The sequence below is a fragment of the Parasteatoda tepidariorum genome, chromosome 3 (assembly GCF_982258835.1).
Source record: "Parasteatoda tepidariorum strain Cologne lab strain chromosome 3, Ptep-v5.0, whole genome shotgun sequence".
NCBI lineage: Eukaryota > Metazoa > Arthropoda > Arachnida > Araneae > Theridiidae > Parasteatoda > Parasteatoda tepidariorum.
Window position 1 is genome coordinate 73,919,677 of NC_141757.1, and position 13,567 is coordinate 73,933,243.

The window sequence follows — 13,567 nt, forward strand, 5'->3', positions numbered from 1 at the left end:
AAACCTAAAAAGGGTTTTTATACGGTTTACATGTAAACCCTCCAACCTTAAAACGAGGTCTGTGACAATCTGCTCTATTCTACGCACATTACCCTAATCCAAAACCTTGGAAAAAAACCTTCTACATAACAACCATAAAACGAGGTTGTCTTAAGGTTTTCAAGCGGGAAAAAACCTTGAATAAAGCTAGTTCTAAGATGAAAATCATCTTAAATCTACGTAATTATAAGGTTTTCGTTTGCAGCGTTTCGTATGCTCAGCTAAAATCTACCTTGTCATGAGATTTTCTTTGACAATGCAATTTAATACTATTGCTAGTGTACGTCAGCTAAAACGTCATTCTGAACGTGATGTCATCTCTCCCACGATTGTATGACAGCGCGTTTTATTATTTGTTTTATATTTTTCTTCTTATAGCTTCTCAGTCCGAGGTAAATTCTCCTTTCCATCAATTTTGCTTGATTATTTTGGGGGAAATAGTCATTTTTAATCAGTCTAACTTACTTTGCTGTAAGAACTTAGCGAAAAAATTCCAAATATTTCTTCTTTGAGCTAAAAAAGAATGTTTGCATATTTCCCTACGTATAAGAAATTTCCTTGTTCATGAAGTTTATAAATATTGTTTTTATATTTAAATTTTAAACTCACTTCTTTAATACTGATTTTTATTTTAAAGTTCCTGTTAAAATTGATAATCACCAGGAAGTCATTAAAAATGATAAAAATTAAGATTTAAATGCTAAAATAGTTCAAATTTTTGTTCAACAAAATAAGAATGTTAAAAATATTTGAATTTTTTTTTTTTGCAACGCTTATATTTTAAATCAATAAATTGGACACACAGAAAAATTACCTTAATTTTTAAGTATATAACAGGATAAAACAAAATTTAAACATTTAATTCATAGTGCTAACAACTGGCATTAATATTATTTTCTTTGATATTATGGAAAAGCATTTTTTTTTGTCTAGATAAATGGGACACTTCTTAAAATATTATCTATAGAAAATAAAAGCCAGTTTTTATATTTTGTAGCTCAAATAGGTTAAAAATTTCTCAAAAACAATTGGATTTCAAATGTAGAAAATACAATAGCAATAAATAGATTTTTAAACAAATATTTATTCCATAAATAATTGCTGTATCAAATAAAAAATTACACATCAATATAAAAATAAAAAATATGTCGAAGCAAAAATAAAAAATGAAGTTGTCAAACATTCAGAACATTCAGCGACTGAGGTTATTCCAGCTCTCGTTTCCCTGAAAAATAAAATGGGAAAATTTACATCAGTGGAATTGAAACTACACTGTAAAAACAAACAGAAACCCTGTATTAATCATATTATAGAAGATCACTGATTAGTAGAAAATTTCTTCGTGCTACTGGAAAAAAAAATAGTAAATGAATTTTTTTGAAACAAAAACTGTTAAAAAAATATTTGTAAATAAGATTTTTTCTTCCTGCATATCAGATCATACACAGTTCGGTAAAAGTCTGTACAGTTGATATCTAAAATTTTTATTTTGATTGTGGATCAAGAGATGGTGTTTACCATAGAAATTAGAATTGTGGTTGTCTTGTCATCTCATGAGAAGCGAGGGAACTTCATGTCCATTATGTGTGTTGATCATTGTAAAGGGTTGTGGAAAACAGGTTTCGTTGTTCTCTGGCTTGAGCTGAACTTGTTGAATATAATGTTTGTTGTTATTTCGATATCAAAGTTTTTAGTCGTCGAAGAGTAAAGACTTTGAACAAACCAAATAAATATGCATAATAATTCAGATCAAAACATTTTACAGTAAATTTTCTTTTTTGTAATTTGAAAAAAAAAGTTAATTTTTTTATAGAAATATCTATAGGAAAACTACAAAAATCTTTTTTAACAGATTTTTTTAGTGAAATACGAGGAAAAAAAACAATTGCACCAGAATCTGTCTATGAAGTTATACTGTGACTAAGTTAATAATTTAAACATGAAACTAATCAATAAAAATAAATAAAAGTATTCGCGCATCCTGTCCATATACAATAAAATAATAAGTCTACTCCTGAGTTTGTTTGCATGCCTACTTGTAAGCATTTCAGAGCTACAGAATTTAGTTTGATTTTAAATTTCCACATGAATTCGCTAAATTCACAGAGTAATTTTTAAAATTTTGATCGGATTTCATTTTACAGTAAATTTAAGATATTCAAATATTTTTATAAGATTATCATTTAACTGTTATTGGAATTTTTATATTAATTTAAATGTAATATCACACATAATTAATAAATAATAGCAGGTATTTTTATTACCATTAATGAATTATTAACAATGAAAAAAAATTTCTTAAAAGTATATTTTTTTAAACGTCACTACAAAAAGATTTTACACAAATAAAACTCTTCATTTTTTTTTCATAATTTATAATTGCCAATAATTTAAAATATCAACTACAAGTTTCTTTTTATATATAAAGAAAAATATATATTAATGAACTAAAATTATATATTAATTATATATTAATATACTATTAAATTTATCTGCTCAATAATATTTTAAAAACAAAATAAAACATACCTTCTCCTTTTTCTAAATTTGGCTTGTGAAAGCCAGTCACTTAAGGCTTCTTTAAAATAGTTTTCTTTAAATGTATCAAAAGACTGGATGCAAACATCTAAAAAAAGTGAATAAATGAATAAATGCGAATGAAATTTTATAATTCTTCTGTGTATATATATATATATATATATATATATATATATATTATTAGTTACCTCTAATCATCTTGTAAATGTCAGTCTTTTCAAAAGAGTTTTTCAATTGTCCACTTTTACTTTTTCCAGTTAAACTGTAGCAGATGGCCACCTCATCTGTTATTAACCTTCTAAGAAGATTTGCCACAAAGGCCATACAGTCTTTACCATGGCAGCTAAACATGAAATCTTTCTAAAAAATATAAAACATTTTTAATTCTTTCATTTTCTGATGGAAATCCAATTTTTTTTTCTTGTTCAATGAAAAAGTTGTGTATTGAGTAGAAATTTCCGTACGAAATTACAAAAATGTGAAACGCTCAGTCGGATTAAGAAAATTTTTAAAGTACCTAATTGATATAGAAAAACAAGCAATTTTTCAAACAAAATTACTTAAGTGAATAGCGTTGGATAGAGGACTCAAGAATTGCCCTTCAATTTACAAAAAAGAAAATCTTTGACACTTTTTTAATTTTAGAAAAAAATTCAACATTGTACCAGAAAATTAGCGTAGAAATATACCGTTAAATCTCGTTTTATTTTAAAATTTTGTTTTTTCTTCAAAAATACAGGAAACAATTGACAATTTTTCAGAATCAGATGGTCAAATAAAATTTTAATGTATTTAAATGAATATGAAAACAGGGCATTAAATTGCAGATTACAGACAAATTCAATACTATCTAATACTTAGAAACAGTTGGGGTTATCCGTGGTATTTTACTAATGATCGCAGAAACTGCTCCTGACTGAGTATTTTATTACACGGTAATGATTAGTGGTTTATAATAACAGAGTATTATTATGAACCACTTAAAACAGGATTAAAAAGGGTAGTTCCCTAAAATAATAAATCTGTTGTTCTAAACCAGGGGTTTCCAACTTAGATGAGGCCGGGGGCCACAATTAAAAACACAAATCAAATGGCGGGCCGCAACTTTATCAAAATTTTATACAGGACTCTTTTATGTTTGAAGGAACATTAAATATTACTGTCAGATTTTTACCAAGCTGTACAAAACAAAACTATTGAATTACAAATTAAAATAAGAAGTAGATTTTTAAAAATATCAAACTGCATATTAAATGATTCGGGCTACAATAACTTTAATGTGCAGCTATGTATTAAACAATTGATGTGCAACAGATATCAAGTTGTTAAGACATAAAACTTATACAGTAGCACACAAAATGTTCAATGAGAAAATTGAGGTTTGTCTACTGCAATCACCTGATAATAGATATTTGCATTTTAAATTTAAAATTTATAAATATGTGCGTAAATATTTTCGCCGAAATTGAGTGGTTTCAAAAAGTTAAAACGGAGAATTTCTTCGAGAAAATTTCTGATACATACATGCTAAATTATATTCACAAAATACAAAAAAAAAAAAAAAAAGAAGAAAAAAAAGAGCAACATTCACGATTATTTTTGTATTTGAATAAATATTTTCTTGAATGCAAAACCTGAGAAATAAATATTTTTGCACCGCTGGTATATAAAATTTCATTGAAACGAAGAAATTAGGTTTTTGTTAACGAGAAAAGTATTCTAAACCCATACAGATTTTGTACAAAAATTTCCCACAAAAAAAATAACAACTAATATATTTTAGTTCGCGGGCCACGAAAAAAGGCTTCGCTGGCCGGATGCGGCCCCCGGGCTGCCAGTTGGAAACTGCTGTTCTAAACCGTGACCCAAACTTGGTTCAAGGGCCTTATCTTAAATATGCTAATTTATTATTGTAGACTACATTTTAAATTATAAAATCAGACAACAATAAAAAAGTGTTTCGTTGAAAAAACATGCCTCCTTTTAGTAGGATTTCAATTCCTGCCTTTAAATTGGTTGTCGTCACAATATTAAAAATATGGTTCCAATAGTTTAGGTAGGAGAGGGATCGAAAGTTTGGGTCAACCTTTAATGTCAATTTAATTCTTTGCGTATTTCACGTTCAAATAAATCTAAACTTTTTTCGCAAAATTATAAAATTCATTTAACCAAAACTAATTCTGGCAAAAAAAAATTATAATTATTTTTTTATTTTAATTAATATCGGTCGAAAAGTTTCTGAGTTGTTAGTTACACAATCTAAATACCCATTTAATAAACGTAATTAATTTAAGCGACGGTGTGCATGCATCCCGATAAGACGTTTAGTCTGAATTCGCGCACTAGCTAGTCGGGAAGGGGTTAACATTTCGAATTATGATGACTTCCTATCAGCCAATAATGTGGCAATAAATTGTGCTAATAGTGGACAGAAAGCGATTAAAATATGTTTCGACATATAGCACAGAGTTCCAATTCTAAATTGAACATTCCTGCTACTAGGAAAAAAAGTCACATTTTCGATAGAAGATTATTCCTATAAGCAATAAATTCTACTTATAGTGGTTAGAAAACGAATAAAACACATATTATTCTGTCTAGAAATTAATGAGCTTAAGCTAATTGGAAAGTTACCGAAATTTAAATTGCTATCTTCTAGCCTTAAATAAACTCGAAAGTGCGCGAAGAAAGCATTATAAATGCTACGTTTGGCAAAACTCAGATTCAAACACACACAGTAATACACAGTTTGGATTTTAAAATCCTGATAAGTAGTCTGAAGCGTCATAAAAATTTTAATATGAATAAATCTCCAATTTGGGAAATATAATTGTTGTTATTCCCTGGGAAGGATAGCTACGAAGTCTTTTTCTTTTTATACCGCCAGATGGCGTTCTTTTTAAATTTGTATGTGTTTGTTTGCTTTTTGTTAATAAACTTTTACTTTCTGTCTGAATCTCGATCCACGGACTACAGTTGGCAGCACGGCTGTGGTTTTGAAAATTATGACGCAGTAAAAAGTTTCACTTAGTTTCGCCGTGATTTACATCGTTTGGATTCCAAAATCGAAATGAACAGGGATCTGCCGAGTATCCCACTGCTGAACAGTGAGAACTTTTATCAGTGGAGTATTAAAGTCAAGGCTTTGCTGACACTTAAGAAAATTGCTAATGTGCTAACTGAAGAAGCCCCCGTTGATCCAAAGTTGCGGGAACAATGGACATTAAACAATGATGACGCAGTTGCATACATACAACTATCGCTTTCTGATGACCAAAGTCTTCAGTTCGCAAACGAAACTAACGCAAAAATTCTATGGGAAAAAATTCAAAGCACATTTACTGGTAAAACAGAAGATCGAAAAATCGATGCAAGTAACGAAATAAAAAATCTTGAAATGAAAGAAAATGAAAATGTGTCAGACTATATTGCAAGATCACGTGGACTTAAAACGAAATGTTCGTCACTGGGTCTGGAAATTTCTGAAAGAGAACTTGTATTTTATACTGTTAGAGGGTTACGAGGAAAGTTTTCCAAAATAAGAGAAATCCTGAAAACCCAACGTGAAAAGCCAATGGATGAGATTTTAGAAATACTGCGGGAGGAAGAGAACATCTTATCAAAATTAAGAAATGAAATTCCTAGACGAATAGAAGCATTCGGAGTAAAATATAAAAATGAAAATAGAAGCAGGAAGAAATGTTTCATCTGCCATAAAACAAATCACCTAGCTAAAGACTGCTATTTCCGAAACAAGAACGAGGGAAATCAAAACCAAACATCTCAAGAAAAAAGAACATTTTCGAACTATAAATCGGGCATGAACAAAATCAAAAACAATAACGCTCATTGTGCATTTGAAAATCAAGATAAACATTCTAGTGAAAATTTTGCCCTTACCGCAGAACAAGAACAACATCGCGTAAATTCTAGTGCTACCGGTAAAAACAAAACTGTTTTTATTTTGGATTCTGGTGCTACTTCACACATGGTAAAAGATTTTAACTTTTTTGAAAACTTAAATCATGTTAATGGAATAATACAATTAGCAGGTAAGAAGTCAAATTTAATTTCAAAAGGAATCGGTATTGTAAAAGCTACAACAGCAGTTGATAATTGCAGTAAAAATCTAACAATATACGATGTAATATATGTACCAGATTTAAGAAACAATTTAATTTCAGTATCTAAATTAATTGATAAAGGTTATAAAATTAAATCCAATGGTAATGATATTTTGATTTTAACTAATGATAATCGCAGTGTTTTAAAAGCTGTAAAAGTAGACAATCGTTTTGAAATTTTAATGGAACCGTGTAGTAACGTTTCACCTAAATTTTTTGATTATAAAGATGTAGATGATTCTGAGTTAGAATGTAATGAAGTAAGTAATTTGGATACTTATAATATTTGGCATAAAAGACTATGTCATTTAAATCCACAATACATGGTTAAAATGCAAAATGTTCTAGGCATAAATTTTAAAGATTTTGAAAATTATCATTGTGAATCATGTGATATAAGTAAAGTAACTCATAAGAGTCATCCATCAGTTAATATTGCACAAAGTAATTCTGTATTAGAGTTAATTCATGCGGACCTTGCAGGCCCTATAAATTGTGATTCATTAGGAAATTCAAAATATTTTTTAGTACTAGTGGATGATTTTTCTGGGATGTACTTTTCTTATTTTTTGAAACATAAAAATGAAGTATTTGAAATGTTTTGTATGTTTAAAGAAAGGTATGAAAATTTAATGAATAAGAAAATCCAAAGATTCAGAACAGATAACGGTCTAGAATTTGTTAATAACGAGATTGATAGTTTTCTAGAAAAATACGGGATCATACATGAAAAAACAGTACCGTATAATCCTTCGTCAAATGGGCGTGCTGAGAGAGCCATAAGAGTATTAGTAGAAAGGGCTAGGACATTATTATATGAAAGTGAATTACCATTAAAATTCTGGGCTGAAGCGATAAATTTTAGCACTCACATTTCTAATCTTACACCGCGTAAAAATAAACAAAATCTTCCGATTGAAATATGGTCAGGAAAAGAACCTAAACTTAACTACTTAAAAGTATTTGGATGCGTCGTTTATTTTCATATACCTAAACAATTCCGAAATAAATTTGATGTTCCGGGAAAACGTGGGATTTTCGTCGGTTATTCTAGAGAAAGGCGCGCGTATAGAATATATGATGTCGATAAAAATATTGTAATTGAAGAGCGATCTGTTAAATTTAACGAATCATTAAGAGGAAGTAAATTTCTAACAAACAAAAATGAATGTAGCATATGGAACATTGAGGATTTGACCCAGTTTAATATATCTCTACCACAGATCGAAACTGAAACCCAAAACTCCCCTCCAACTGAATCAAGCAGTGAACATTCTTTTTCTCCTAAATCTTCTCAAGAAAGTGCTGATTCACAAAATGAAAATAATCAAAATACTCATGCATTAAGACGTTCTGGAAGAATTAAAAACAAAATATCCGCAAACGCGAACTTAGCCTTGAAAGGATCATCTATTCCTCAAAATTATGACCAAGCGATAAATAGTAATAAATATTCCGAGTGGAAAACCGCAATGGAAAACGAACTTCTTTCGATGGAGAAACATAAGGTTTTTGAATTAATTGAGAGGCCTAAAAAGGAAAAAATAATAAAAAGTAAATGGGTGTATACAATTAAAAATAACGATAAAAACAAAATTTACAAAGCGCGACTGGTTGCAGCTGGATTTAATCAAATTAAAAATGTTGATTATTCTGAATCATATTCACTTGTGGTAAATATTGAATCATTCAGGTTATTAATTGCTTTAGCAGCAAAATTGGATTTATTTGTTAAATTTTTTGATATTAAAACTGCTTATTCATATGGTGATATTGATGAGACTATATATATGGAAATACCTCCAGGTTTTGAAGATAAATATGGTAAAAATAAAGTGTGTAAATTAAATAAAAGTATTTATGGTCTACCCCAATCTGGTAGAAATTGGCATATAAAGTTAAAAAATGAACTTAAAAAGATTGGTCTCACTCAACTTGCATCTGACAATTGCGTATTTACTAAAATTAATGATAATGATTTTTTCGCAATTTGTGTATACGTAGATGATTTGGCAATATTTTCTAATAATTCGAAATTATACAAGGAAATTATTTCAAAACTTAATCAAACATTTGAATTAAAAGAAACAACTAATGATTCAAAATTTTTAGGCATTGAAATTTCACAAAAAGAAAACGGAATTGGTCTATCTCAAACTCATTACATTGAAACTTTAATGAAAAAATATGGTTTGGAAAATTGCAAGAAAACAAATATTCCCATAATTAAAGGTGAAGATAGATGTTTTAATCCTACTGATGATTTAGTAGATCAAACTGATTATCAGGAAATCGTCGGTGAACTTTTATATTTAGCAAATAGAACCCGACCAGATATTGCTTTTGTAACTAGTTATTTATCACAATTTAATAAACGTCCTGAAAAAAGGCATTATGTTTTGGCCAAGAGAGTTTTGAAATATTTGAACTGTTCAAAAGATAGAGTCTTGTTTTATAGTAAAGAATTTGGTTTTTTAAGCTGTAGTGCGGATGCAAGTTGGGGCAATGCAGAAGGAGGAAAATCTTTTTCAGGTTGTGTAATTATGATGGGTAATTCTCTCATAACATGGAAAAGTAGAAAACAAAGATGTGTAGGACTTTCAACATGTGAAGCTGAATTATTTGCTGCAGCTGACACAGCTCGAGAACTTACTTGGATAATAAATATGTTAAATGAACTGAACTGTAAAAAATTTATAGATGCTCCTGTTACTATGTTCTCTGATAGCCAAGCAGCTATTGACTGGTTGAATAATGGTAAATCTTCTAACAAAACCAGGCATGTAAACCTTAAATTTCATTTTGTGCGAGATATGATTGAAGATAAAATATTAAAAACTGTTTATAAGAATACTAATGATAATATTTCTGATTTTTTAACTAAAGCTGTAACTTTTGAGAAGTTAATTTTTTCTTTGGAAAAAATAAGTTTAATTTGAAATTTATGTTAAGAGAATTAATATTTTTTGTGTGTATATTGTTATATGTGTTAAAAAGTAAAATCCTTCTCGCAGGGGGAGATTGTTGTTATTCCCTGGGAAGGATAGCTACGAAGTCTTTTTCTTTTTATACCGCCAGATGGCGTTCTTTTTAAATTTGTATGTGTTTGTTTGCTTTTTGTTAATAAACTTTTACTTTCTGTCTGAATCTCGATCCACGGACTACAATAATTTTTATTAGTTGAGCTATATTTTCATATTAATGCAAGTTTAATTAACGCTAGTATTAATTTCATTTTTTAATAGTTATTTAAATTGTACTTTTTGCTTTTTTTTGCAATGTCTCTGGAACTATTTACATGAATCTTCAGGCAACGCGTACATCCAAAAAAAAATTAATGTCAAATAATAATAAGAGTAATAAATTAAAATATTGATAGTTAAATTTAAATTATAGTTTCAGTGTTTACTTAAAATGTATTGAAATTAAGAAGAGAGCATAATAATCAATGTCCCTTAGGTTGTGTCCTCCCAAGCATAAATTTAAGTTTTAGATTTCTAAGTTAAATGGTAATATTAATTGATAATCTTAAAAAAAATAACAATACGTAAATTAAATACTTAATAATGAAAATGAAATACAATCAAACGGTGTACCTACTTTTTTTGTTGAAAAGAAAATCGAATAGCTTTAACTTGAAACAATATAACAGAATGTCAATAAAACTTAAACTCCAATTTCAATTTTAATTGCGAAAGCAAACTCCAAGAGTGATAATGATCACCAGCAGTAATATTAGTGCTTTGTTGCGCATGACGTAAGTTTTTAAGACAGTATTATTGGATGGAGGGGAATCAGGTTTACAATAATTTTCTTAAGTTAAATTTAGTGAGATTGTTTCTTTTTTCTTTTTATTATTATTTTTAATCGAATGAGAATTTTGAAGTTTGAACATAAAGTATTGCCTTAAAGTTTCAGTACAGCAGGGCTAATAGAAGTTTTTCTAGTTTTTTAAAGAACTTTTTTTCAAAGTTTATTTATTGCTTTTCCATTTTCATTTTATGTATTTTAGATATATAGTTGTTAGCTAATACAAATAAGACGTTAAAAGAAAAAGTAGAGATTTAAAAGATCAGATTTTTTAAACGACTTGAGTAAAATTTAATTAAGCTGACTTTTAGCCTCCCCTCCTCCTTTAGAAAAACGTGTTTTTTCTTATATCACTTCCTTTTACATTTTAATACTAATTTTTTATTTTCAACAGTGTTTTGTTGAAAATGCATATAAAAAAAATTTTCACTCTGAAAAACTGATGCAAATTATCAGCAATGGTTAAATATTTACGTCCCTGTTAACTCATAAACTTTTTAGAGAAAGCATTTTACTGTAGTTGCAAATTGTTTGATTGTCAGTTTGACAAATTTATTTCAAAATTATATGTAAAATCTCTACGTACAAATAACAAATCTACAAGACTTGATTGTAATTGAATAATACCAAAACTAAACATTCAAACAATTATTTATTTACATCTCATATAAATGATATTAAATACAGTTCTTCATGCCTGAAACCTTTTAATTTTGAACCCAATCTAGGAGACAATGGAATACATTTGTCAAGTATTAAGACCATCTTGTGCTTTTATGAAAATTTGTTTCGATAAAATTTCACCACATTTGCGTTCAGGAAATCTCTTACTGTTAACCCGACGTCAAAGGGATCTCTCACACCAGGATGAGTTGGCCGCTTGCGTCATTTTTTGTCGCTGCTGGTAGACTGGGGCTGACCATCAGTTAGTTATATACAATTCAACTAGTCGCTGTCCAGAATTAGGTGTCGATTACAATTGTAATTTATTCTAAATAATGATTGAACAAAAATAAATTACTAGAAATCAAAAACGATTACAAGCATTAATTACATTAGAAAAATGCTAATACAATTTAATTAGCTATTTTGTTTTCGATAAAGAAAAGAAATTCTTGAATATAATTTTATAAATAAATAAATTTTATTCTTCAAAAATAAAATAATCAGCATTTATAATTTTTTAATTTCACGGTTAAATTGTAAATAAAGTACTAAAAATAAAAACACTATATGAATAAAAAATAAGATTTATAAATATACAGATACATCCACTAATGCACTTAATATATTTTTAACTCTACCAAGTGAAATAGAGTTGAAAAATTCAACCTTATAACATTGATCGCAAAAACTGCAATTGATATTATTGAAATTTTATACAGCGTGCAAAAATTTAACGGACCATCCTGAATAACTTTTTATCTAATGATCAGATCTTCACGTTCTAGGACTATAACCTCAAAAATGCTTATTACTTAGTGCAGACGATATTTTAAGTTACGAAATCAGACAAAAATCGTACTTTCTCTAAATATTTTTTTTTTCTCTCCAACTGATTTAGATTTCTGACCCCCAAAATCTAGAGGTTAGCCGCAATCAAAGAAATATGGTCTAAATAGTTTGGCCAGGAGCGCGGTCCAACAGTTGATTCCCATAATGTTAATTTTACTTTTTGCGTATTTCACCATATTTCAAGAGCTTTTTAAGCGAATTGAAAAATATTTGCACACAATTATGAAATTCGTTTATCCATTATGTTATGGAAGAAGTATATTTTAGTAAATATTTTTATTATTATTTTATAAAGTAATAGTCGGAAAAATTTTAAATTATGAGGTATGTATTTTTTTACATCCTTTAGAAATAGGTAATTTTACATGGCAAAATATAAAATTTGAGCAAAATCGGTTAAATTGTTTCTGAGAAATCGAATTTTAAATATACGCAGGAACAATTCAACCGATTTAACTCAACTTTGTGTTTTGCCATGCAAAATTACCTACATTAAAATTTAATAAGAAGTTGCATGCCTTACAATTCAAAAATTTTCCAGCTATTATTTAATAACATAATAAAAAATAATAAATGCCCACGAAAAATAATTTTTTGCGTGTAATTATCTTTAGAATAACGAATTTTTAAATTCTGTTCAAAATTTTTCAACTTGTTTAAAAAGATCTGGATATATCGCGAAAGACGCAAAAAGTAAAATTACAATTAAGGGATCCAAACTTTGGATCGCTCTCCTGATCAAACAATGTGGACCATATTCCCCAGACTGCGGTAACCCACTATATTTTGGGGGTTCAAAATCTAAATGCGTCTGAAAAAAGGTATGTTTATTCAGAGAAAGTAAAATTTTGCGCCTGATTTCGTAAGTTAAAATATCGTCTGCATTAATTAGCCTATGCCATCCCTTCGAACCATTAAAATTGAGTCATAAAACGTGAAGATCCGGTCATTAGATCAAAATTTATTCAGGGAGGTTTGTTTCTTATTTTGCACACTATACAGTGAGTTTTGTGCGCAAAAAGTTTTTAAATTCACTCCTAAGATATGATGAAATAAAGCTATGGGTCTAGGCTTTGAATCTACCCAGCTTTAGAGCAGGTACCAGCTTGTCGTGGAAATAAAAACGGAAGGTGCGCGATGCTGATTTTATAGTCACCATCACGCCGTTAGTCACAAATCGTGGACCATCTAGTTCACAAGGGACTGTTGGGCGAATTTTTTGTATATTTTTTGTATCGAATATTTTAAATAAAATTCTCTTGGTGCGGATATTTTAGTGCTATACCATAATTAGGTCTGCAATGAGGTAAAATAAACGAGAATAGGCCACACCATGGGCGGATCGTGAATTTGTGGGGCCCTGGTCTGAAACTACTTTAGGGCCCTAATAGCCGTTTTGTCAAAAAACTGTTTTCTATAGGAATGTAGATAAGTATATAGAAAGAAATAGGACAGTAAATTAATCTTATTTATTTTTTTATTTATTTATTTATTTTTTTGTCTATACAAACAGCAACTGTACAACATTATTGCAAAAGAAA

At 28.8% G+C, this 13,567-nt stretch overlaps 1 protein-coding gene across 1 annotated transcript; it reads right to left on the minus strand.

Annotated features, from left to right (window-relative positions):
* Positions 1–1,105: 1,105 nt before the first annotated feature.
* Positions 1,106–10,515, minus strand: LOC147813900 (uncharacterized). Its single transcript, XM_087159602.1, has 4 exons — positions 10,302–10,515; positions 2,766–2,937; positions 2,569–2,665; positions 1,106–1,264 (listed from the first exon to the last, which is right to left on the minus strand). Exons 2-4 carry the CDS (start codon positions 2,926–2,928, stop codon positions 1,165–1,167), a joined length of 360 nt encoding a protein of 119 aa, XP_087015728.1. The 5' UTR covers positions 2,929–2,937; positions 10,302–10,515; the 3' UTR covers positions 1,106–1,164.
* Positions 10,516–13,567: the final 3,052 nt, after the last annotated feature.